A 24,542-nucleotide genomic window follows, 5' to 3' on the forward strand; every position below is an offset into this window, starting at 1 on the left:
CTGTCTGCCCCAGGCTTCCCCCACTTTTTTTAAATTTAATATTTATTTATTTCTTTAGCTGCGTCAGGTCTCAGTTGCTGCTCGCAGGATCTTTCGTTGGGGCACAAGGGCTCTTCGTTGGGGCACACGGGCTTCTCTCTAGTTGTGGTGTGCAGGCTCAGTAGTTACAGCACGTGGGCTCTAGAGCACACGGGCTTAGCTGCCCCACGGCATGTGGGATCTTAGTTCCCCGACGAGGGGGTGTCGAACCTGCGTCCCATGCATTGAAAGGCAGGTTCTTAACCACTGGACCACCAGGGAAGTCCCTGCCCCAGGCTTCTGAGGAAGGAGCACCATCTTGGACAGCTCTGGTCTTGGAAGAGAGAGGAGGTCCTGCAGCAGCCCTTGGGACCCCTGGGTGGCAGGGGTTGAGGTGAGGGTGTCTCAGAGTTCCTGAGCCCCTTCTGCAGCCTTCTGTGGCTGCTATGATGGACGGCTTTAGAAATAAATGGCTCTAGAGTGGTCTCAAACTAGGGGTATTTGAGAAAACCTTCTGGGAAGCCTTATGGGGTCTGGTGACAGCTCAGGCTGGTCCCTTGAACCCTCATTGGGTTAACATAGTTCTTTCTCTCCAGAGCTCTGGAGAGGCAGTCAGGGGGCCCTCCTAGAGTGGCTGTGAATCTTGGGGCAAGGACCTGAAATGACTTTCAGCCTCAGCCCTCTCTCCCACGCAGAGTGGCTGGGAAGCTCGGTCCCCCACCCTCTGCTCCTTGCCTCGAAGTCCATCTTGGTGCCTCTGTAGAGGTGGGGCTGGGGGCAGGGAGCCTTGGGGGCTGATGCTAACAGCTTTGGACAGGGTGGGAATTTCCACTCCTATCTAGGGAGCCATCAACACTGTGTGCCCTGACCTGGGCCTTTGGCCTCCAAAGGGCAGTGGGAAGGCCGGCCCCAGGGCCAATCCCTGGCCATTAATCCCTCCTGCCAGCCTGAATATCCACCCAACGTGGTCAGACAAAGGCCTGCCCAGCCCAGCCACTGTGTTCCTCCCGCCCCAGGGGCTCCACTCAGACGCTGGGCCGCCTGGAATCCAGGCCCATGAGAAAGGGGCCGCCTTCACTGGCCATCTTATGCCCGGATGCTCAGCCGCATCCCGTCCGGCCCAGGGCCTGTGAAAAGAGGGCCCAGCCACGCTGAAAACAAGGATTAGCCCTTGGGCCACTCCCTGACACCGGCCTGCTTGGCTCCGGGAAGCAGGCCCAATGGAGGGGGCCAGGCAGACACAGAGAACTGGAAAAGTCTGGGTTCTCACCCCTTTGGCCCAGCTCCCTGCCCCCACCCTTCCCAAGAGTAGCACAGCCGACCACACATTCAGTATCATTTATTGAACATATACTATGTCCCAGTCTCTACACATGGACTGGAAAATTGAAAGTATAAGAAAATTGTAGTCTGCCAGGGGAGGTAATAAGAGCCATTCTCCACAACCCGCCCCCTACCCCAGGAGGCTGTGGGCGAGGCATCTGGAGGGGAGCTTCAGCCCTAAGGGAAGGTGAGAAAGATGGTGGCTCTGGTTCTGTGCCTGAGTCTAGCTGCAGGGTTCTGCTGCACCTGGTTGAAAACATGCAGGCTCTGAGATCACTTCTCGGGCTCTGCCTCTCTCCTTCCCTTCCTGGTTTAATACCAGACATGCCAGGTGTGTAGTAGAAAGGAAATCTCCTATTACCAGTTGCCAATGTGGGCCAGGCACTTTCATACACGATCTCATTTGAACCTCGTAACAATGCTGAGAGGGTCCATTATTGCTCCTCTTTGGCAGGTGAGGAAACTGCGGCTCAAATGAGCAATTGGCAGCCCAGGTCACTCGGCTCTTGGAGCCAGGTTCCCTGCTGCTGCCGCTGCTTGTCTTGCCTTCCTCTTTGGTGAGCTGTTCATTGCGACGGTACCATCTTATGCTCCTAAGGCCTGTGTCAGGCAGTAGGATGCAAGGTGGAGAGGGTACTGAGGTCAGGTCTGTTTGTGTATAAGCCAGGCTGACTCTTCACTGTTGTGAGTGTGGTGGGGGGGGGAGGGGTTGTCTCTAGATCTCCGAGTGTCATCTTCTCCTTCCTCTCTGCTTCTACAGCCCCCTCTGCCTACCTCTCTCCAAGTTGTAATTGTTTGTGTGTCCATCTCTCCACCAGATTGTGAGTCTCTTCACCTCTGTCTCCCGAGCACTGGCAAAGGGCCTGGCACAGAAGTGCTCGATGAATGATGTGGGCTAATGAGGCCAAGAGAACTGATGGAAGGACGGATTTGGATTCAGGTGGAACTGACAGCACCTGCAGATCGCTTGGATGTGGGGAGTGATGGGGGAGGTAGGAGCCCGAGATGGTGTCCATATTTCTGATCTGGGTGGTGAGGGGCAAGGGGTCCACTGGCTGAGATTTGAAATGCAGGACGGGGAGGAGGATGGGGTCGGGGGTGCACGAGGTTGAGCGTCATGCCCAAAGCACACTTGGACATGCTGACCTGGAGGTCAGCAGAGCGGCTAGGCATCAACTTTGCAGCTGAAGTCGTGAGAGCTGGAAGGCCTCCAGAGTAAATTATTTCTACAGTCTCAGCTTTAAGCTACGGTGTTCCTAGTCTTGGTGCCAGGGCACTGAACTCTGGGTTTAATCCCACTTGCCACCTACTAGCTGTGTGAGGTTAGACAAGTCTCTTAACCTCTCAAAGCCTTAGTTTCCTTATCTGCAAAACAGGGGTATTAACAGTACCTACCTCTCAAGGTGTTCACGTTTAAGTGAGCTAATGTGCATAAGTGTTTACCACATACACAATGCTCTGTAATGGTGGCTGGTATATTATCAGCTGAGATTGGAGCTGGAGAGAGCGGTGTCCTGGAGCTTCAAGTTTGGAATTTGAAGTCCTAGGCCCTCTGGCTGCTATAGCTAGTTTTGATCATCTGTACCCAGGGGCACTCCACATCAGGGCCAGAACTGGGGGGAGGCACCTGGGTCCCCAAATTTAAGGAGGCACTGGCTCTCAAACGCCGACCCTGCACTTGCACCACCCCAAGAATGAGAGGCCCCTTAAATCTGGGCCACTTCAGTTGCCTTACCCACTCCCAGCCCTGTTCCCTTGAACTTGCCTACGTCTAAGACAGACAAGTCTCTTTAAGACAAGCCTCTTCCATCCTTTAGTTCTCTCCAAGCCAGGTCTGGCTTTCCTGTCACTTTGGACCAGTTTCCTGAAATAAGCTCAGGGTTGCATCTCTTCTGAACCGTGTGGTGTGTGGTGGTATTTCCTAGAGCCAGGTTTTAATAAAGACTAAGACCACCCCGCCTTCCCCAATGAGATGCAAGTCTGGCATTTCTGGGCCAGTAAGCAGCTCTCTCAGACCTCCAGTCTGTGGAAGCACTTGGGGGTCACTCTCTGACCCAGTAACTGCTCCTTGGAACTCTGGGCTGTGCAGGCTGTGTTTTGTGCATCTTCCCAGTGTGCATGACATGAGTGTGTGAGAAAGGGAGCCCTTTCTCTAGAAGAGAAGATGCATGGAGAAGAGGCAGCCAGAAGGCAATTCCAAGTTATAGATTTTCTAGGGGGCTCTTGATTTAAAGTAGTCAGTCCTCCAGTTCCCAATTCTGCTAGCTGGACCACTTTTCACGATTTTGTTTTTTCAAAGGATGCTGGCCTGGATGGGACAAGATTGTGGGGGAGATAGCAGAGATCGGAGATGCTGACCCTGGAGCCAGGAAACATCCTCCCCTGAGACAAGCCTGCCTCCTGCTCTCCCCTTCCCCGACCCTACCTTTCTCCATTGCCTAATGTCCCAGGGTGGGCCTGGCACCTCCCCGACCAGCACAGTAGCAGGATGCTGAGGGCTAGCAAGGCGGCCCTGGGCGGCTCTCATCTCTGCCCCAGCTGGGGTTGGAGGGACAGGGAGGGGACTAGGAGAGAAGAAGGATGGAGGGGACAGGAGTTGGCTGGGAGAAGCATAATGGGGAGGGGGGCCAGAGAGTGCTCTGAATGGGTGGATTTGTGATTGGCATTGAGCCAAAGGGGTGGAGGTTGAGGGAGGAGCGGAAAGGGAAGGGGGCTGACGGAATCTGGTGGGATGGGGCCAGGGCCAGGGACTGACCCCATGGAGATGAGGAAGGGATGAGGCTGGGTCTGGGACTGACTGACCCAAAGGGACGAGACCAAGGGAGGGGTGAAATGTTGGGGGGTGGGGATGGGAATGGGGGAGAATTGTCAGCATCGTAAGAGGATTGGGAAGGCAAATTAGAGGGGAGGCGCTGGCCAGCGGAGAAGGTCCGAGCCCTCGCCCCTGGTTTGGGGCACAGGGGGAGGGGGCCGTGTCCATATAAGGCGGGTCAGCGGCCCCAGCTCCCTCCGAGAGCTCGGGCAGCCCACCGCTTTCTCATGCCTGGGCTCAGCGACATGGAGCCGCCCGCCGCTTTCTCGGGCTTCCCGGCCCCGCCCTCGGTCGCGCCGTCGGGGCCGCCGCCGTCGCCGCTTGCCGGAGCCGAGCCCGGGCCGGAGCCCGAGGAGGCGGCCGCAGGCCGCGGGGAGCCGGAACCTGCGCCGGCGCCGGGCCCGGGCCGCCGCCGTCGGCGGCCCTTGCAGCGAGGGAAGCCGCCCTACTCGTACATCGCGCTCATCGCCATGGCGCTGGCTCACGCCCCGGGCCGCCGCCTCACGCTGGCCGCCATCTACCGTTTCATCACCGAGCGCTTCGCCTTCTACCGCGACAGCCCGCGCAAGTGGCAGAACAGCATCCGCCACAACCTCACGCTCAACGACTGCTTCGTCAAGGTGCCCCGCGAGCCGGGCAACCCGGGCAAGGGCAACTACTGGACGCTCGACCCGGCGGCCGCCGACATGTTCGACAACGGCAGCTTCCTGCGGCGCCGCAAGCGCTTCAAGCGCGCCGAGATGCCCGCGCTCCCTGCCGCGCCGCCCGCGCCCGCCGCCGGCCCGCCGCCCTTCCCCTACGCGCCCTACGCGCCCGGCCCCGCGCTGCTCGCGCCGCCTCCTCCCGCCGCTCCGGGCTCCACACCGCCCGCGCGCCTCTTCAGCGTCGACAGCCTGGTGAGCCTGCCGCCCGAGCTGGCGGGGCTGGGCGCCCCCGAGCCGCCCTGCTGCGCTGCGCCTGACGCCGCCTTCCCGCCCTGCGCGGCAGCCGCCTCCCCGCCTCTCTACTCGCCGCCGCCCGACCGCCTGGGGCTGCCCCCGACGCGTCCTGGCCCCGGACCGCTGCCCGCCGAGCCGCTGCTGGCCTTGGCAGGGCCGGCGGCCGCGCTCGGCCCGCTCGGCCCGGGGGAGGCCTACCTGCGGCCGCCGGGCTACGCGCCGGGGCTGGAGCGCTACCTGTGAGCCCTTCCAGCCTGGCGGAGTGGCTCGGGCCCCTCTTCCCCAGGACGGGGCGCTGCCTGGGAGCCCCCATCTCTGCCCCCTTGGCTTGGAGCGCACCTCGGAGCTCCCAGTTCTGCTTGATGGACTGAGCACACCTGTTGCATCTGTCTCTGCCCCCCGCATCTCTGGGGAGCCTCCCGCTGTCGCTCCACCGGACTGAATCCCCCTCCCCACCGCGAACTGTGAGGCCCCCGTTTCTTCTCCCTCCACTGTGCACGCCCCCCCACTCGCCAGCGCTCTTTTGGGTCCCACGTCTGGGGACCCTGGATCACCACCTGTGAGCCCTCACCTTGGGTTTCTGGTGAATTCCAAGCCTTCTGAAGCCAGACCTTCTATCTCAAGCCACTTCCCGACTGGCTCCTCACTTCTTTAACCTTCCCTGGTGTTTTTATAAGACAAGGCGTCAAACCCAGGTCAGACTCCCGGGTTTATGACTCCCTTGCTGTTGTCCCTTCATTCCCCCACAAGTTTGTCCCCGCACCCCCAGTTACCTGTACGTTCTCGGTTTCTTACTGGGAGAGCGCTCCCCTTCCACACAGACGCACCTGGCTGAGCTCTTGCAGACCCAGAGGACAGTTCTTCATCTCTGAGACAAGCAGCACCAGGGGTTCCTTGACTGCAAGGGGAGTTAGTGGGCTGCCCCACCATATGGAAAACTTGGGACTTGTTAGGTTATTATTATTTTTAATTAAAAAGAAAGAAGAAGTCTTCCTCTGGGTCCGGTGTGTCGGCTGGTGACTTGGGGGAGTGGTCTGGGGAGGCAGTGGTCTGGGGAGGCAGTGGGGGAGGCAGTGGGGGAGCTTTGCTCAGGATCTTGGGTCACCACATGGGGTGAGCCCCTTGTGAGTTATTAGGCAGAGGTTCATGAAGTAGGATTAGGATGTGATTAAGCCATAGCTGTGCACATAGTAGGCCTGGTAAAATGCCATCACCTGCCGTGGAGGCTGGTAGAGATGAGATGGGGCGTGCAAATGAGTGTATTTGGCCAGTGGGTTTGTCTGCTGTGTGGGGTTATTCCCAGCTCCCATGGATAAGGGAGCGTTGGCTACTCCTCCAACAAGGACTTACTGAATGTGCCAAGCACCGGGAATATATCACTAAACAAATGGGCAAGATCCCTGCCTTAAGGAGCTTACGGATCCGTGGGGAAGAGACATTACCAATCAGTTCTCAGATAAATGAGACAAGAGCTCTAGAGCCTTCCACTCAAACTGTGGTCCAGGTCCCAGAGACCTGGGAGCTCGTTAGAAATGCATAATCTCAAGCTCTAGCTCAGATCTACTGAATCATCAGATTCCACATTTTAACAAAATTCCCGGGTGATTAGTATACGCACAGTATTCTGAAGGAAAGGCACCAAGGCTGGGGCTCAGTTTAAAAGTCCACTCCCTACTTTAAGGAGTGGGACCAGGCTGCAGAACCATACATGCCCCGCTGGATGAAGCTCGAGTCTGCACCATCAACTATGGCCCCTGTTTTACCTCCCCTGCTGGATTGGGAGCTGGGGCAGCAAGGACCTGAGCTGACTCATGACTGTCCCCAGCACCAAGGACAGGGCAGCACTGAGCAGAGACTAGGAGGTTGCAGCATGAGGGAGGGAGTTGGCCTTTGACCCTATCCTGCTCTCTGGTGCTGACCCAAATGCTAAGCATCAGGCTTTTCCAAGCTCCTTTGCCCCAGGGTTTTCAGTCTAGTAGGGCCTGGATTAGGTGTGGGGAAGGGCGGGGGAGGGGATCAGTGTGACTGAGCCCAGGGTGAACGTGATTTGCATGTTGGACGTGCCTGGTGCTCCTCTCTTAGATACAAGAGTTTAAAGCTCCGGGGCAGTGATTGAGGGTGAACATGGAGCGGAGGCAGCTCATAGAGAAGACTGGTTCAGGAAATCTGAGAAGGCAGGGCAGGCCCTCTTTGGAGGTAGGGCAGTAGGTATGCACAGTCTTGGTATGAAATGCCCTGGATAGACCCTGCTCCCTCAGCTATTAACCCCTGTGGGCAAGAGTCAGATCTAATTTGCCTGATGCATAGTCGCCCTTCACTTAATATTTGATGACTGACTGACTGAATGAATGAATCCCTAGTGTCTAATATTGTGCCTGACTTACTGAATAATGATTGGGTTGACAGTACTTTGGCATCTTCTTACCCATTCTCACTTTTAGTCCTCATGGTGATCTGCAAAAGAGCTGAAAGAGGTGAAAGAGGTGGAGGTGGAGACTAGGTCCCCATTGGTCCAATAAGAAAACTGCCCCTCCCTGGGGCCCAACAGGTATCGAAGCTCCTGCCCTCAGTTCTCTAAGGAGTAGAGCTCCACAGAGATGAAAATGCGAACTTTCTTCTTCTCCGAATGGTGTTACAGCCCCTCCTCCCGCCTCACAGCACTTCTTGAAAAATTCCTTCTAAATCCAAAAAATTTCCACGGAAGGGAAGGTGAGGACCCTTCTTACTCTACCGAAGCCAGGAAGTGCTTCTTGAGTTCTGAATTCAATTCCTGCCTCTGCCACGTAGGTCTCTGTCCCTGGGATCTTGAAATAGTGAGGACAAGATGGGAAATGTCTGCACAGAAATACTAGAAAGGTCACTGCTGAGCTGGAAAATCAGAAAGATTTTATTTCAAAAATGCCTCTTTAATTTTCCTTTATTCAACAGCATTGAGGGCTTACTGTGTGCCAGGCCCTGTGCTGGGCTCTGAGGCCAATACAGATACAAATACGAGAGTGTTTACGCCCTTACAGAGTTCATTGTCTGGAAAGCTACATATCATAGAGTGCCTTAAGAATTTTGACACCTTGGGAGGTGTTGAAAAAACAAAACAAAACCCTAATTCAATTGTGTCTTTAAAAAATCACCAAGTGGGACTTCCCTGGTGGCGCAGTGGTTAAGAATCCGCCTGCCAATGCAGGGGACATGGGTTCGAGCCCTGGTCCGGGAAGATCCCACATGCCGCTGAGCAACTACGCCCATGCGTCACAACTACTGAGCCTGCGCTCTAGAGCCTGTGAACCACAACTACTGAAGCCTGTGCACCTAGAGCCCGTGCTCCGCAACAAGAGAAGCCACCGCAATGAGAAGCCCATGCACCGCAATGAAGAAGCCCCTGCTCACCGCAACTAGAGAAAGCCCGAGTGCAGCAGCGAAGGCCCAGTGCAGCCAAAAATAAATAAGTAAATAAATTTATTTATTTAAAAAAACAACTGATAAAGAAGGGGTGAACACGCAAAATACAGTCATTCTCACATACGAAAGAAGATGCAGAGTTCCTCAATGAAATATCAGCAAATTGAAGCCAGTAGTGTATTACAAACATGCACAATCAAGCAAGTACAGTTTATTCCTGGAATGCAGGATGGCATTATTAGAATTCTTAGCTCCACTTAATAGATGATGAAATTGGGGCTCATAAAGGTTAAGTGACTTACCCAGGTCAAGCTGCAAAGTAACTGACTCAGAACTGGACTCCAGGTTCCCCTGGCTCCAAAGTCACTCTCTTCCTCTGAGAAAGAGGCCAGTGGAGGTGGAAACTTAGATGGAAAGGCCCAGACACCAATAAAATTCCTCAGCTCACCCCAATATCCATGCCCCCCCAACTCACACCCACAGTCCTGATCTTGAAAGCTACTTTTCTAAGCCAAATGACAAGTTCTGGTTTCCTTTTTCTTCCAGTTTTCCACTTCCTCCCTCTTGGACACTTCCCCTCTCTCTCTCCTTTCCCTGAACTCCTCTCTCTCTCTCTCCCCCCTTCTCCCCTCATTAATTTTGTGGAGACAAAAGCGCCACCTATTGGCCACCTTGTATGCACCTGATTTGAGCAGGAAATCAGTGGAAGGAAGCCAGGATCCATTTGGATGCTATTTTGGGCTCAGGGTGGCTTCCCGTGGCTGAAAGGCACTTGCTCATGGGGAGCCCAGAGATTTGTTTTAGAAGAGGAAAACCGGCTGTAGTTCCCACCTACCCTGGGAAGCCCTCCCAGATCTTCTGTCCTCCCCCATTCTTCTTGGTAGCCCTTGATGCTGACCCATTGTAGAAGGGCTTGGAAAGTGGGTGGGGTGGGCAGTCCTAGGTGCAGAGGATTGATCCACTCTGTAAGAGGGAAAGAGAAGAAAGCATGCTGGGCTGGGGTCAGAAACCTGGGGTCTAGTCCCAGGTCACACGCTTAGGCAAGGCCTTTCCTTTCTCTGTCCTTCACAGCAATTCACAACTCTCTCCAAGCTCCCTGATTGTGTGCCCCTCCCCAGCTGAGGACTCAGAGCTGAATCAGACACTGCCATTCAGAAGAGTCAAGTATCGGCGGGTGACAATATAGTGTGCAGAGTGCTGACAAGATGAGGGAGCTATGAGGTCACCTTGGTCACTCACTGGTTTGGGTCTCTGCCCTGAGCTCAGCCTCAGGCTCCTTTGAAACAGGGGGAATGTGCCCTGGCCTCTCTGCCTGGGTGGGATGGCCTTTGTAACCAATCAAGCCACTGCGACCGTGGGTAAGGATATTCTGACCCGCCCGGCTGGGGGCTTCCCAGGACAGGGTCTGTGTCTTTTCTGTCCACTATCTCCCTCACTGGGCAGCCTGGCCAGGGCTGGGCACACCTGGCTTTGGCCTGAGATATCCCTTGTCTAGAAGCTGGACTTGGGGTTTAGAGGATGAAGAGAATTAGAAACAAGAGGCCTGGACCCTGCTTCAGGGAGACACAGGCCCCACCTTGGGCATCAGACCACCTCCCTGAGTTGAGGAGGGGCTGGGGCTTGGTGAGTTTCACAAGGAATTCTTCCTGGAGGAGGTGAGCTTGGTTTGGGTTTTGAAGGAAGGGAGGGGAGAGTCTGCTGCTCCAGTTCCTATGAAATCCCCTTTCCTCAATCCTAATCCTTGTCCAGACTGGCAAACTGAAAAAGTCTGACTACTTCCAAAGCCATTTAGGTGGGACCAAGAGGTCCCAAAGATAGAGGGCTGGGAACAAAAGAGAAGGAGGGCAAGGAAGAAAGGAAGTCTGGGGTCCTAGCTTCCAGACTCCCTACTGCTCTGCCTGAGGGTGGCAGGCCAACGCTCACAGGTACCCACTAGGTGGGGCTCTGACGCCCCTGCTTTCCACACTGCAGCCACCACCCATTTCCTCAGGATGGAGCCCAGAGAAACTGTTCAGTGCACAGTAATGGTTTTTATTACTCTTATGTGCTGCACACTCAGCCTTATTTATTGGAATGATTCCACTGTTTCTTTTAAAGTATTTATTTAATTGTTAAATAGGCAATACATTTACTTGGCTTTGAAAGTATAAAAAAGTATTCAGTGAAAAGTCTCTCTTCCATTTGTGTTCCGTATTTGCCCCAACAGGTAATCAGTTATTAGTTTTCAATTCATCCTTCTAGATATTTTTGTTGCATATACAAAACAAATATACATTATTTTCTCCTTAAAAAAACAAATTGGTAGCATAATATTTACACTGTCATGTATCTTGACTTTTTTCACTCAACAATATATCTTAGGGGACTTCTCTGGTGGTCCAGTGCTTAAGACTCTGCACTTCCACTGCAGGGGACACGGTTCCGTCCCTGGCTGGGGAACTAAGATCACCGCATGCTGCGTGGCACGGCCAAAAAAACAAAAAACAGCAACAAGCCCCCCCCCACACACAAATATATCTTAGAACTCTTTCCAAATCAATACATAAAGAACTTCCTTATTCTATTCTACACAGCATACTATTCCCTTATGTAGATGTGCCGTTATTTGCTTAATAAACCCACTATTGATGGGTATTTGCATTGTTTCCAACCTTTTGACATTCCCAAACCAGCCACGAGATCTCGTACATATATCATGTGTGCAGGTATATTTGCAGGAAAACTTCCTAGAAGTGCATTTCCACACAGCGCTTATCAAGACACCAACCTCCCTGTGTGGTCACAATGGTTCTTTTGGCAGCTGTCCTCTTTTATTTATCAAAGGGACCCTTAGTGACTATGGTCAGAATTTCACCTTCTCAACCCTCACTGCCCTCCTCCCCAGTGGCCTTCCCGCAGATGCTTTGGCTTCTAGATTTGGGAAGGCCGGGCACTTGCCACCTCCACCTGGGTGGGGTCTGTGCTCTGGCCATCAACTTGTGCAGGGTGATGGCCCCTTCTCCCTTCTAGCCCCCAAGCCCTGGGCATCATTGACAGGTGCAGGGAGCTAGCTCTTTGGACCTCTACTGTTCCAGCCTCCAGGCCTCCTGCCAGATGCTGCCAACTCCCCTCCTGGCCCTCCCCATCCGGGCTCCAGTCATGACTCCCTTTTCCTGATCATAGAATCACATTCTAAGATCTGCTCCTCTCTGGCCTCGGATTTCCCATTTCATTGCTTCTAATCCCGGAAATCTGAGTAGCCCCTGCTTTGTGAGACAGAGTGGACAAGGGAAGATCAAACAGAGCCCCTTGAGAGGCAAGCATGTGACTAAGGGGAGACAAACTCCTGGCTGAAAGCAAGTCCCTCCACAGCCTGGGAACCTTGGGGGTCATCCCAGACCTGTGACCTCAGCTCATGTGGCAGACAGCGTGCCATTCGGGGCTGACCTGGGCTGGAATGAGAAAGAACCTGGGTGAGGCCAGGCTGTGCAGAAACATGATAATTAGTATTGCTGTGAATGGTAATTGCTCACATTTGGAATTATAGGTAGGGCACAGTAGTTAAGAGCCCTGATTCTGGGGCTTCCCTGGTGGCGCAGTGGTTAAGAATCCACCTGCCAATGCAGGGGGCACGGGTTTGAGCCCTGGCCTGTGACGATCCCACATGCCGCAGAGCAACTAAGCCCGTGTGCCACAACTACTGAGCCTGTGCTCTAGAGCTCGTGTGCCACAACTACTGAGCCCGTGCGCCTAGAGCCCATGCTCTGCAACAAGAGAAGCCACTGCAATGAGAAGCCCGCACACCACAACGAAGAGTAGCCCCCGCTCACCGCGACCAGAGAAAGCTTGCACACAGCAACGAAGACCCAACGCAGTCAAAAAAAAAAGAGCCCTGATTCTGGATCCAGACTGTCCAGAACAGAAGATGCACTTCTCACATGTCAGATGAGGATATTGAGGACCTGGGAGGGACAGAGGTTACACAGGAAGAAAGGGGCAGGACTGGGAGAAGATCCCAGGCCTCGGGACTCAGGTGCAACTGCTCTTCTCCAGTCTCATGGACAAACCGGGGTGGGGGGGGTGCATTCTCTTGGCAGGTTGGAGCAGGCATGCTCAAAAATGTCAAGGTTGAAGAGAGCGAGGAACCTCACAAAGGCCTCCTGACTCATAGTTCGCTCCAACTAGAGTACTAGGTCTCAGGAATCCCTGTGAGGTGGCGCTAGGAAATTTCCTTGGTCTCTGTCTCCACCCCAGCTACCTGGATACTTTACAAATGAGAAAACTGAGGCTGAGATTATTTGAGACAAATAAGTGGTGAGAGCACAATGAAAACCGAGCTCTAAGACCTGTACTCCTTCTGCTACACCTGGATGCCTCTGAGATTCCTGCCCAGTGATTATCCAGCCTCTACTCATGCATTTCCAGTGATGCGGAGCTCACTACCATCAAAGTAGCAGATCGAATCTCTGAGGGACAAGCCCTGTTGGAATTTTTTTCCTTCCATGGAGTCACAGAAATTGAGTCTCTTTACAACCTTCTGGCTCCCTTTTGCCTTGGCCTGTGTTCCAGGTCAACCCTGCAGAGGTTTGGAGATGGCAGCTGTGTCAGCCCCGAGCCCTTTATTCTCCAGGCTAACACCCCAGACCAGGCCTTTATGTCTATGGGACATTCCCCCACCCCTCCCTGTATTAATTAGGGTTAAGTTCAGCTGTGACTAACAGACACCCCTCCCCCAGAACCTCGCCTACCAAAGAAAATTCCACAACAGTGCCTTAACCAAGATTGAAGTTTGTTTCCTTTTCACATAAAAGTCTGTGCAGGCAGTTCAGGATGGTGTGGCACCGCAATGGTCTCAGGAACCCAGGATCCGTCTTTCCTGTGGCTCCGCTGTTTGTGAAGTTAATCTCAAACAAGCAGAAATTTGATGCAACTACCTTAAGCAAAAAAGGGGAATATCTTTAGAATATGTGGGAAGTCTAAGGCTTCTAGTTTCAGGCAGAGCCAGAGGACTTAACATTGTTACTAAGCTGTGTCCCTTTAGGGTGTTTTCTTCTGTGGATGGGCTGTCAAACAGCACTCTCCACAGGACAGGAAGGATGGTTGCTGGAAGCTAGGCCTACCTGCTAATCTTCTGATCCAAAAGGAGAAGCGCCCCTCCCAGAGCCCCAGAGTCCTTATATCCTGGTGTCTCAGAGTCTATAAATCGAATCTTGTAGAAGGAGTGATTGGCTCAGCTTAGGTCACTTACTCCTGCCTAGACCTATCACCAGGCCTTGGACGGGCAATGCTATGTTTGATCCAGCCAGGTTGCCTGTCTGCCCCTGGAGGTAAGTGTGAGGGGTACAAGGATTGGACAGTCCCATCAGGACCACATGGAATACAGGAGGGGAGGTGTTACCCAACAGAGAGGTGGGACATCTCAAAACAGAACATGTTTGGCTCACCATGCTAAGGAGACTGAGTTTTGTCTCATAAGCAATGGAGAGCCCCTGGGAGATTTTGGTGGGGTTTGGCTGGTTTGATTGGTCAGAACCATTTTAAAAGAAGGAAACTGAGGTAGAGAGCATGAGAGAGAAATCCAGTGACTGCTGGGGTCAGGGACCAGGGAATAACTCTCTCTGATGGGGGCACACATTCTCCTCCCTTCAGGGATGGGGACTGATGGGGGAGAAACAATGTCTGACCTTAGAGAACACATATCTCTGTTGATGACGTAAGCTAGATACGACCTTATCTAGAGTCGCAGAGTGAGAAGTATGTTGTATGATTCACTCATTCACTCATTCACTCATTCATGTTTCCACATATCTAACATTAATTGAGTACCTATTATGTGTTGGATTTTGTGCCTGGCAGGAGGTAGAATGTTTAATGATGATGAAGATAGTGATAAGAAACATTTATTGAGCTTCTTTCAAAGTTTCAGGCACTGGGCTAAGTGTCTTCTATGCATTATCTCATTTAATCTTCACAACAACAAATGAGGTAGGTACATTATTGTCCCCATTTTGTAGAGAAGGAAAGATGAGGATGAAGACCATATAATGCCTGTTCTCAAGGAGCTCACAGTCTACAGAGGGTGACAGACTAAAAAACAAATCATGACAAAAGAGGGAATTAGCATTTTGTGAGCAGAGGCAGGGGCCCCTCACAGCCTGGCCAGTGTGGGGGTGTTATGGGGGAAGCAGCTTATAAAACTTGACATTTGAAATGGACAAAGGATTAGGAGGAATGAGCCAGGAAGGAACGAACAGCATGCAAAGCTGAAGAGGTGAGAAAAAGCAAATCAGAGGTAGCGTAGTGCAGGGGTTGGAAATGAGGCTGGACAAGCAGGCAGGGGCCAGGCTGCCTGGTAGCCTGTGCAGAGAAGCACATGATACCCAGAAGGAAAGCATCTCTGAGGAGGCCGCAGGCTGCCAGGCAGGTATCACTGGAGCCTCATACAAATTACATGCAAATCACCACCCTCCCCCCACAGCTTCTCCTTTAACTTTCTAACTGCAAGCACCAGAAGGCCTCCTCCTGCTGATCTGGGATCTCAGAAGCACCCTCTGGGTATTTATTAATGCCCCCTCTCTCCTTTTCCCTGGCAGAGGGGAGGGTGGTATTTGCCTGAATTGAAGCTGTTTGCAGCCTCCAGCAGACGTGCCTGCTGATATAAGACACTCAGCCAAGCCCTGAAATATGCAGCCCTTCAAAGTGGTTTGGGAGTTGCGGGAAGGAAGAGTCTGACCTTCCAGGGCAACTTTGCCCTCCCTTCCTTCCTTACTGCCCGGTCCTGGAACAGGAACCCGCCCCCTGCCCCCCCACCATACACACATACAGACACACATACACACACACACACACAAAGTTCCTTCTTGCATTTCCCCTCCCCATTCCGGTGAAATGGAGAGGGCTCTGGGCTGAGTAATGGGAGACTAGGGATCTGGTTCCACCTCTGCAATCAATTTGCTGTGTGACCTTGGGCAAGTAAGCCGCTCTCTGGGTCTCACTTTCCCCATCTGGGAAAGGAACTTTGAAAATCTACAGTCCAATTTTGGGATAAATGACTTCATTCTTTTTTTTTTTTTTTTTTTTGCAGTACACAGGCCTCTCACTGTTGTGGCCTCTCCTGTTGCGGAGCACAGGCTCCAGATGCGCAGACTCAGTGGCCATGGCTAAAGGGCCCAGCCGCTCCACGGCATGTGGGATCTTCCCGGACCGGGGCACGAACCCATGTCCCCTGCATCGGTAGGCGGACTCTCAACCACTGGCCACCAGGGAAGCCCCTTCATTCTTTATTTACTGGTGGGGTGGGGAAGAAAAACAGCACATCCAGCGAGGAATGCAAAGGGTGGGTGGAGTGGATGGACGAATGGTTTCTTTGGAGAAGGGGAGGCAGGAAGCAGGTGGGTCGTGTAGTGCAGTGTACTGCTCGAGTAGAGGTTTCGGGCTTTAGGTTCTGAGGAGCTCAGAGCAGGAAGAGAGGAAGATGAGTTGGGCTTTCAAAAAGGCTTCTTTCTGGAGAAGGCGGGATTTGAGCCAGGATTTGAAGCCTGGGTACAGGCTGGGAAAGGAAGCAAGCATGCGCAAAGAGGAGTCTGGAGGTTATGAGTCTCTGGGTGACTTTGCCAAAGGAGTAGGGTGGGGAAGGGGCGCTTTGGTCCCAGACACGGTGGTTCAGTTCCTGCCTCTCTGCGTGGATGCGCGGTTCCTCCAGAGGTCGCTGTTTCCCAGGAATCCGTCACCAGCGTCCGCGCCGCAGGGCCAGAACTCCCGCTGGTCCCCTCGCTTGGCTTCTGCGGGGCTTATGTGACTCCGCAGCAGCTTCGGAGGGCTCAGGCCCGGCAATGTTTCCCCGCCCGCGCGGGGGCTTACGGCCTCACCAGTTATCCTGCCGGGGGCTCCGAAAGGCTAAACGTGACTGCGTGTGTGTGCGTTCGTGTGTATAGGGTAGGGGACCGAATTCGGACGGCTCTGCACGCCCCGCCTCGCTCGCCGCCCCAATTCCGGTCTGCGAAAGGCCGTCCGGTTCCCGAGGCACTGCTGCCCTCGCAGGCGGCGAGGAATGGGTAGGAAGGAGACGGCCGCTGCAGTTTTCCTGGCTCTCCGCTCGAAGCCCCTGTACCCTCTCCTCCCTCTCCTCGCCACTGTCCCAGCCCCCTGCCCAGGCTCGCATTCTCCCATCCTCCTTCCCCGCCGGGGTCACGCTGTGGCCCGAAGTGGGTCTGCAGCCCCCGACCAGGTCGCACCCCTTTAGGACCCGAGGTGGAGCTGTGGGCCTGGCTGGCGAGCCTTCCAGGGCTGTCCCCGTCACAGATGTGCGGTCGTGAAGGGAGAACTCGGCACCGGCGCCAGTCGCTCAGGGACGTACTTGGGCACACAAAGCCACCGTCGCCAGGAGGAGCAGTCACACGCGCGCGGACCCGGCAACCCAGGACGCACTTAGACAGCAGGACACTTTGACCTGAGGCCCACGCTCTGACACACCTGGAAGCGTCCCCTACTCCCCTGGCCCGGCGGCACATTTCCCACGCGTGTGGGGCCTGCCCTGCCCCGGTCACTGCGAAGCCGACGCCCCAAGTCGGGAGGTTTGGGAGCCGCGCTGTTTTCACCCTCTCCTAAGCCCGCAACCCTCTTCCCGCGAACGAACGAGAGTGCACAGGCTCCGAGGCGCCCTGGTCCAGCAGCGACCGCGCAGTGCTGCGGCCGGAGGGTGCTCGCGGGGGCCCCAACCACGTAGCCAGGGGGCGGTGGCCGTGCACACTGGAAGAAGAGAAAGACTTTTCCTCCAGGAGGTGGAGGGTAGCCGAGCTGTGCGGGGCCGCAGAGGCGCCGACCCCTGAGCCCGCGCCTGGGGGTGAAAGAGCACACGCGGAGGCCCTGCCGTTTCTGTGCTCGAAGAGGGGCCGGCCTCTCCCTGAACTCCTGTGTGTGGGGAGCCCCGCCGCCTGCAGTTCGCCCCTGCAGGTCACACAATCTGGAGTCTCCCGCCTCCCACTCTGGGCCAAGAGAGCCGATCGCCTTTGAGCAGGCGAAGATCGGGAGGAGAAAGGGGTCGGGAGATGAACCCGCTGCGGCCGAACAACCGTCTTGCTCCAGAGCTGCGGCCACAGGGAGGGACGGGAAGAGGGGGTGGCTGCGCGGGTCTCGTCGCTTTCCCTGAGCCTGGCCACGTTTGTGAATAAAATTAAATAAGTGTGCAGGCGTGGGGGTCCCCTGCCCGGCTCAGGCGGCGCTTTGCAGCCCGGCTGCACCGAGGGCGGACCTCCGCGCTCGCTGCACTTGAGCCCTCGAACCCTGGGAAGGCAGAGGGAAATCTCCGCGCCGCGCCCCCGCCTCCAGCCAGCTCAGCGCCACTCTCGGCCGGTTTCGCGATTGACTTAATTACATTCTCATAACCAACCGAGAGTTCTCCTTTCCCGCGAGGCGAGGAGAACAGCACGTCTACAGGGAGCAAAAGAAGGGAAGGGAGGAGCCTAAGGGGAGGGACGCCATTGACAGCAACACGTCGCAATAAACACGCAACAACCTCTCCCCGGTGCTCCGAACATTTTGGAGTGGAAAACACCTGAACAGGCGCCCCCCAAACGCATCCTCCCAATCGTTTCTGAGCTGCTCAGGGGAGGTGGCTAAATAGTGAGATAGAGGAAGGAGGGGGACGGGGAACTACCAGTGACATTGTAACCAAGACCTACTAAATCTGTCGCCTCCTGCTTCTTGGAGGCTGCAGGCATGGGTGCTGGTGCCCGGGCTTCTGGGAGAGCACCCAGTTTTTCGCGGAGCGGAGTGACAGACTCACCCGGGGACGCACACACGACCCGAAGACGTCAGAGAGGCTGAGCCTGCAGACGGGAAAGCCTGGAGCCACGGGAGACGGGCAGGAAACTAAACGAATCCCGAATACCGGGTCGCCCTTCTCCCATCCCCAGTGCATGTACTCCCGGCATTGTTCAAAACAAATTTGCCCAGAGCCTTGGGAAGAATGAGAGGCTCCCAGAAACACCCCTCCCCAGGCAAGAGTCGAGCTCGTCCAGGGGTTAAGCAGAGTTATTTGGATAAACAGAGGAGCTCTAGACTGGGAGCCTGGACATCTGGGCCCAACTCAACTCGGGGGCCCTTCAAAAGCCTTGCAAGTCACTGGATCTCCTGGCCCTCAGTTTCCACTCCTATAAAACTGTGTGTGTTTTTAAGAATCTGGAGGATTTCTTAAGAATCACCTTGCAGAATGGGTTGGGGGGCCACGTCCCCTTTCCTTAACCTGGGTCTCAGCAGCATGGAGTGTGCAGCAGGGCCAGGCAGAGGTGGGGGCTGGTGGCTGCAGCCGCTCTATAGAGAAGTAGAGAGTCCTGACTGGAGCAAGAACCAGGATATTTGTGCAACAAATGTCTCAGCTAGTCTTACCCTGAACTTGGGCAGGGCGCTGGAGCATGGGGAACCAGGAGAGAGTGCTGGCAAAGAAAGAAGCTACTGGTTCACATTTGCCGTTTTAGAAATGAAGACATTTAGAAAGTGAGATGGAAAAGCATGATGTCAATGCTGATTTCCCTCCACTTACTTAGACATTAGCAGAGCTGAGCTGGGTTGGAGCTGGTGTGTATGTAGTGGATGGTGAGTGTCAGAAAGAGCTCCATGTAGTAATGAGCAAGCTTGGGGTGTGTGTAAGTTTGCCAGATAAAGTAAATCTGCTAAATCTAGCAACGCTGGGTATGTGAGTTTATCTGGACTCATGCAAACTATCAATACTTCTCTCCAAGGCCTTTTTCCACCCCCCTGGAGGGACCTATCACCTAGGAAATTCTGATTCCAGGGCCACTAGTCCCTGTCCAATTTCCTGACAATGGTTTGAGGACTGGACCTCTTCTTTTTCCCAAGGACAGTATTTTTATGCAGACCCAGCATACTGGGTGGATCCCCGTGGTCTGAGGTCCCAGAAGGGGGTGCCCAGTGGACTTGCTTTCACGGGATATGAGCAGCCAGACCTGCCTTCCACTCTCTTCTGCTTCTAGCTGGATGGCTGGAGAGGATGGAGAACTCTATCATGAGGATTCCACAAGGATGCACCTGGCCATGCTCTATCATGTTGTAGGAGATTGAGTCCTCACCCACCCACCCGCCCACCGCGGGCTTCTGTTGCCCCACCTGTAGAATACACTAGATTGGAGACTACTGTTGGGTGAAAAGGAGATTTCATCCACCCTCACATGACCCTGCTGAGATACAGCCTGCAGAGGCTGCAAATCCCCTCCCACCCTACTCCCAGCACTTATCTACAGAGGACCTAATTCAGCACTGGAGAGGATTAGATAGCAGCAGTAACCCAGTCCAGGGCTAGACCATGGTTTGAGACCCAGGTGGGAGACTATACCACCCCTAACCCCTTTCTCTCTCCCCAAGAGTCTGCAAAGTGCCTTCAATACCCTCCTTTGTAAGTAGCCTAGAATGATATGGCTACGTTTACACATTAGTCAGGGGGTGGCTGTTTTTAACCTCATTTTTACAGAGGAACAAACACACAAAGAGTTATAGCAACATATTACAGAACAGGTAAATAGTGAAACCAGGACTGGGATCCCAGCAGCCTGGCGCCAGGGGCTCTTAACTTCTATTCAGAGCAGGAAACTGAGGCTGGGAGGGGGAAGTAAGTTGCTGACTGTCCTACAGCCTGTGACAGCTGAGCGCAGCCGGGTCTCGCGCCTCGCATGCCCGAGCTTTGACCACGGCGGGGCGCTGTCGGGGCAGCAGCCCGTCCATCGGCTCAGTACTTGACCACGTCCAGTGCCCATCTCCCCTGTCACCCCCAGAGGTTGAGATGGGCCCAGTCTGAGCTGGAGCTACTGGTTGCTGGGTTCCTGGAGGGAGGCCAGGGAAGCAGGAGGACTACGGGCAGGACCCCAGCTGGCGAGAAAAAGGGCACAGGACCAACACCGTGTGCACAGGATCCTGACAGATGAAGGCAACACTGGCTTGCGGTTGAGGTCAGGGTTCACTGACGGACGTCTCTGTGTGGGTCCTGCTGCCTGTCTGTAGAGCCTGCAAGACCGGCCAGAAAAGGGGGGAGTGGGGAGGAGGGCTAGTGGCCCTGCAGTGCGACTGGGGGTGGGAAAAACGACGAAATCGAGCGAGGGATTCTCGGACCCACGAACAGACATCCAGGTAAATGCAGGGTTTCCACGGGAAACAGAGGCAGAGATTCACCGAGGGCGAGAGAAACACAGAGTTACAGGGCTTGAGTGAGACAAACGGATACCAAGACAGAAGAAGGTCGGATACAGGCAAACTCGGCGATGGACCGGTCCGCGCTCCCAAAATACAACAGAAGCGCCCCGGAAAAGTTCTAGGAAGCGGGCGACGGGCAGGCGGAGCGCTCCCCGGGTCTCCCCGTACACACTGCCGCGTCTGGAGCCACGCGGCGCGGCGACGGGATGGGTGGCGGGGTCCCGGCCTGGGAGGGGAGGAGAGGGGCGCAGCCGGAATCTCTCACCTCTCCGAGGCCCGAGGCTGAGAACGCCAAGTGTGCTCCTCGCGATCACTCAAGTGCGACTGCCCTTGGGCCGGAAGCCGCTTGGGCTCCTTCGGGCCCCCCTCCGGCGGCGTTGGTCCGGGCGTCTCAGGCTCCGCTGGCGCGCCAACTGCGCTTCGGCCTTGGTGGCCCGGGCGCTGCCTTGGGGAGATGATGGGTAGGGACTGTCGCTACTACTCCCACCTCCGGCTGGAGCCCGCGTGAACCTTAACATCCAGGGCTAAGCGCACTGAAGGCAGCGGCCCCAGGGAGCGGAGGGTTTGCGGGATCTGCGGGGAAAGGAGGACCCGCCTCGAGCCACCCGAGCCGCGCTCCCGCCGCGGCGGCTGTTTGTTCCCGCCGGGCCCCTCCGCGGAGGCACTCCGCCCGCCCCCGCCCCACCCCGCTCAGGGAGCTCCGCCCCGGGCTCGCGTTCTTCCGCCTTAGGCTGCCGCCAGGCGGGAGGAACTAATTTACCGACCTCCCCTCCCGGGGTAGGGGGGCGGCTGGGGGCCGAGACCGGCTGTGTAAGGGAAGGCCTCAACTCCTTCCGCCCGCGCCCGGGGCGCAGGCCCCCGCTTGGTTTCCCAGGGCAGCGGAGAGAGCCACCCCCAGTCGGGTGCTCATCGAGAGGTGAGAGCGGCCGAGTGGGCCACGAGGGGGCGCTGCGGAGCTGGGGGACACCCCTCCCTGCCAGCCTCAGTCCCCCGCCCCCTCCCCGCCCGCGCGCAAAACACACTCGCCCCAGAGGCAGCGCGGCGGAGCCCGAGCCGCGGCCGGAGCGGAGCCGGAGAGCGGCGGTGGCGGCGGCGGCACCATGACCCTGGGCAGCTGCTGCTGCGAGATCATGTCCTCCGAGAGCTCCCCGGCCGCGCTGTCCGAGGCCGACGCAGATATAGACGTGGTGGGCGGCGGCGGCGGCAGCGGTGGGGGGGAGCCCCCTGCCCGTTCCGGACCCCGCGCCCCCCGGGACCTACTCCCCCACGGCCCCGAGCCTCCTCCAGAGGAAGCCGAGGGGGACGCCGCTGACGACGAGGAGGAATCCGGCGGCTGTTCGGACGGCGAGCCCCGCGCTCTAGCGCCCCGAGGGGCGGCGGCCGCAGCGGGAAGCCCAGGGCCAGGCACTGCGGCCGCCCGGGGCGCGGCGGGGCCCGGTCCCGGACCGCCGTCGGGGGGCGCGGCGACTCGGAGCCCGCTGGTGAAGCCGCCCTACTCGTACATCGCGCTCATCACCATGGCCATCCTGCAGAGCCCCAAGAAGCGCCTGACGCTGAGCGAGATCTGCGAGTTCATCAGCGGCCGCTTCCCCTACTACCGGGAGAAATTCCCTGCCTGGCAGAACAGCATCCGCCACAACCTATCGCTCAACGACTGCTTCGTCAAGATTCCCCGCGAGCCGGGCAACCCGGGCAAGGGCAACTACTGGACGCTCGATCCGGAGTCGGCCGACATGTTCGACAACGGCAGCTTCCTGCGGCGCCGCAAGCGCTTTAAGCGGCAGCCGCTACCGCCGCCGCATCCACACACGCACCCTCACCCTGAGCTGCTGTTGCGCGGCGGGGCTGCGGCGGCGGGGGACGCCGGCGCCTTCCTGCCGGGCTTCGCGGCTTACGGCGCCTACGGCTACGGCTACGGGCTAGCGCTCCCGGCCTACGGCGCACCCCCGCCGGGCCCGGCTCCGCACCCGCATCCACACCCGCACGCCTTCGCTTTCGCCGCCGCCGCTGCACCTTGCCAGCTGTCGGTACCCCCAGGCCGTGCCGCGGCGCCTCCACCCGGACCTCCGACGGCTTCGGTGTTCGCGGGCGCAGCCTCGGCTCCGGCCCCTGCGCCTGCGCCGGGCACAGGATCGGGCCCGGGCCCCTCAGGCCTGCCAGCCTTCCTAGGCGCGGAGCTTGGCTGCGCCAAAGCTTTCTACCCCGCGTCCCTGAGCCCTCCCGCAGCAGGCACCGCGCTCCTGCGCCAGGGCCTCAAGACGGACGCGGGCGGCGGGGCCGCCGGGGCCGGGCAGAGGCCTTCCTTCTCTATAGACCACATCATGGGCCACGGTGGCGGCGGGGCAGTACCCCCGGGCGGGGGCGAGGGCTCCCCGGGATCGCCGTTCTCGGCGGCGGCAGGTCCTGGGGGTCAGGCCCAGGTCTTGGCCATGCTGACTACCCCGGCCCTAGCTCCAGTGGCCGGCCACATCCGCCTCTCGCACCACGGGGACGCGCTCCTGTCCTCAGGGCCCCCGTTTGCCGGCAAAGTAGCAGGCCTCAGTGGCTGCCACTTCTGACCGTGTCGGGATCTGGGCCACTGAAGCCCGCACTCCTCAGTCTCTCCCGGGAGCTCCTGCGGTCGCAGCGGAACTCAGGGAGTCTATTTATGAAGAGTCTCCAGACCTTGGGCCGGCGCGCGTGACTTAGCACTTCAGGCTCCACGCTCGGAATCTCTCCGATAGTTGGGACGAAGCGGGCTCCGTCGCTCAGGGGGAGGCCCGGGTCTATGCGACGAGGTCGCTAGCCATGATCCCATTCCAGTTTGAGCAGTAAAAGGGGGAGGGGGAAGTCTTCGCTTTTCCCCAGTCTCAGCGCCTCTCGGCAGCCCCGGAAGAATGCTTTCCCGGAGAGGTGCCCGCCCAGGCCCGGCAGATCCCGCCAGAAACACCAACTTCGCAGAGAGGTCTCTCTTTCTGCCTCTCCCACACTCCTTCCCCAACTTTGAGGCCCTGATTGTCCAATATTATAATTTAAAGACACCTACTATCTGCTTTGTGCTTAAAAGAAAAATTCAACTTTTTTTTTTCCTTGCTGTTCTCCAAGGAACTTCGTTCTCTTGGAAGCCTACAGCAATGTCTACACAGGCGAAGTTGAACGGACAGGTGAAGCGAGGGGTCTCCACAATCCCTGCACAATCCCGGAATCCCACTCCATTGAGGAAAATCCTCCCTCTTTTGTGTTGGGGCGCTTTTGAAGGAACTTTACCCCTTTCCCTTGGCCGGCTGGGTCCAGCCATCCAGGGCCAGCAGCCCTCTCAGCGGTCTGCTACGTCCCAGGCCCTGGGATATTTATTGTAGCTAAAGGCAATGAGGTTGGGGTGGGAGAGGAGGGTCTGGGTCAGGGACTGGAGAGGCGGGGGGCGGCCAGGGCACATCCTGTGGCAGGGGTCCTGTAATTATGTGTAAATATCTGTACAGCGGGCTGCTATCTGCATTCTCTGTCCACTGGGTGTGCATTGATTTAGACTTCTCCACTTGGGGAGACTCTGTGAAACTGTTTGAAGGTTTGTGTGGAAGAAAAGAAAAACCTGTCTGTCTCCCCCCCACTCCCCATTGGTGTCAATTGAATAAATGTACGTGAACTCCAGCAGTCACCAGCTCTGTCTGCTTGTCTGCACTCCCCTTTCCCAGTCTGGGGTCTCCCGGACTCCTAGGCAGAGTGGAGTGAGGAAGGGCCCTGAGCAGCCCAGGTAGGCAGAGGAGGGCTTGGGCTTATCAGATACAGGGGACAATGTGGCCTTGGCCTTTGGCTGTTAATGGGGCCAGGATTCTGGGATTACTGACCCCTCCAGCGCTTTCATTTTCGCTCTGGTCACAGGAAGGTTTCTGCCTGGG

At 56.4% G+C, this 24,542-nt stretch overlaps 2 protein-coding genes across 2 annotated transcripts; both read left to right on the forward strand.

The window, feature by feature from the left end:
- Window positions 1-4,380: 4,380 nt before the first annotated feature.
- On the forward strand, window positions 4,381-5,334 carry FOXE3 (forkhead box E3; the record flags this gene model as incomplete). The annotated part of the gene is made up of 1 exon (XM_082614506.1): window positions 4,381-5,334. The coding sequence occupies one exon, from the start codon at window positions 4,381-4,383 to the stop codon at window positions 5,332-5,334; it is 954 nt and encodes a 317-aa protein (XP_082470632.1).
- Window positions 5,335-21,421: 16,087 nt separating this feature from the next.
- FOXD2 (forkhead box D2) lies at window positions 21,422-24,008 on the forward strand. Its single transcript, XM_082614451.1, has one exon. It carries the CDS (start codon window positions 21,768-21,770, stop codon window positions 23,223-23,225), a length of 1,458 nt encoding a protein of 485 aa, XP_082470577.1. The 5' UTR covers window positions 21,422-21,767; the 3' UTR covers window positions 23,226-24,008.
- Window positions 24,009-24,542: the final 534 nt, after the last annotated feature.

The sequence above is a fragment of the Mesoplodon mirus genome (assembly GCF_964341445.2).
Source record: "Mesoplodon mirus genome assembly, chromosome: 3".
Taxonomy (NCBI): Eukaryota; Metazoa; Chordata; class Mammalia; order Artiodactyla; family Ziphiidae; genus Mesoplodon; species Mesoplodon mirus.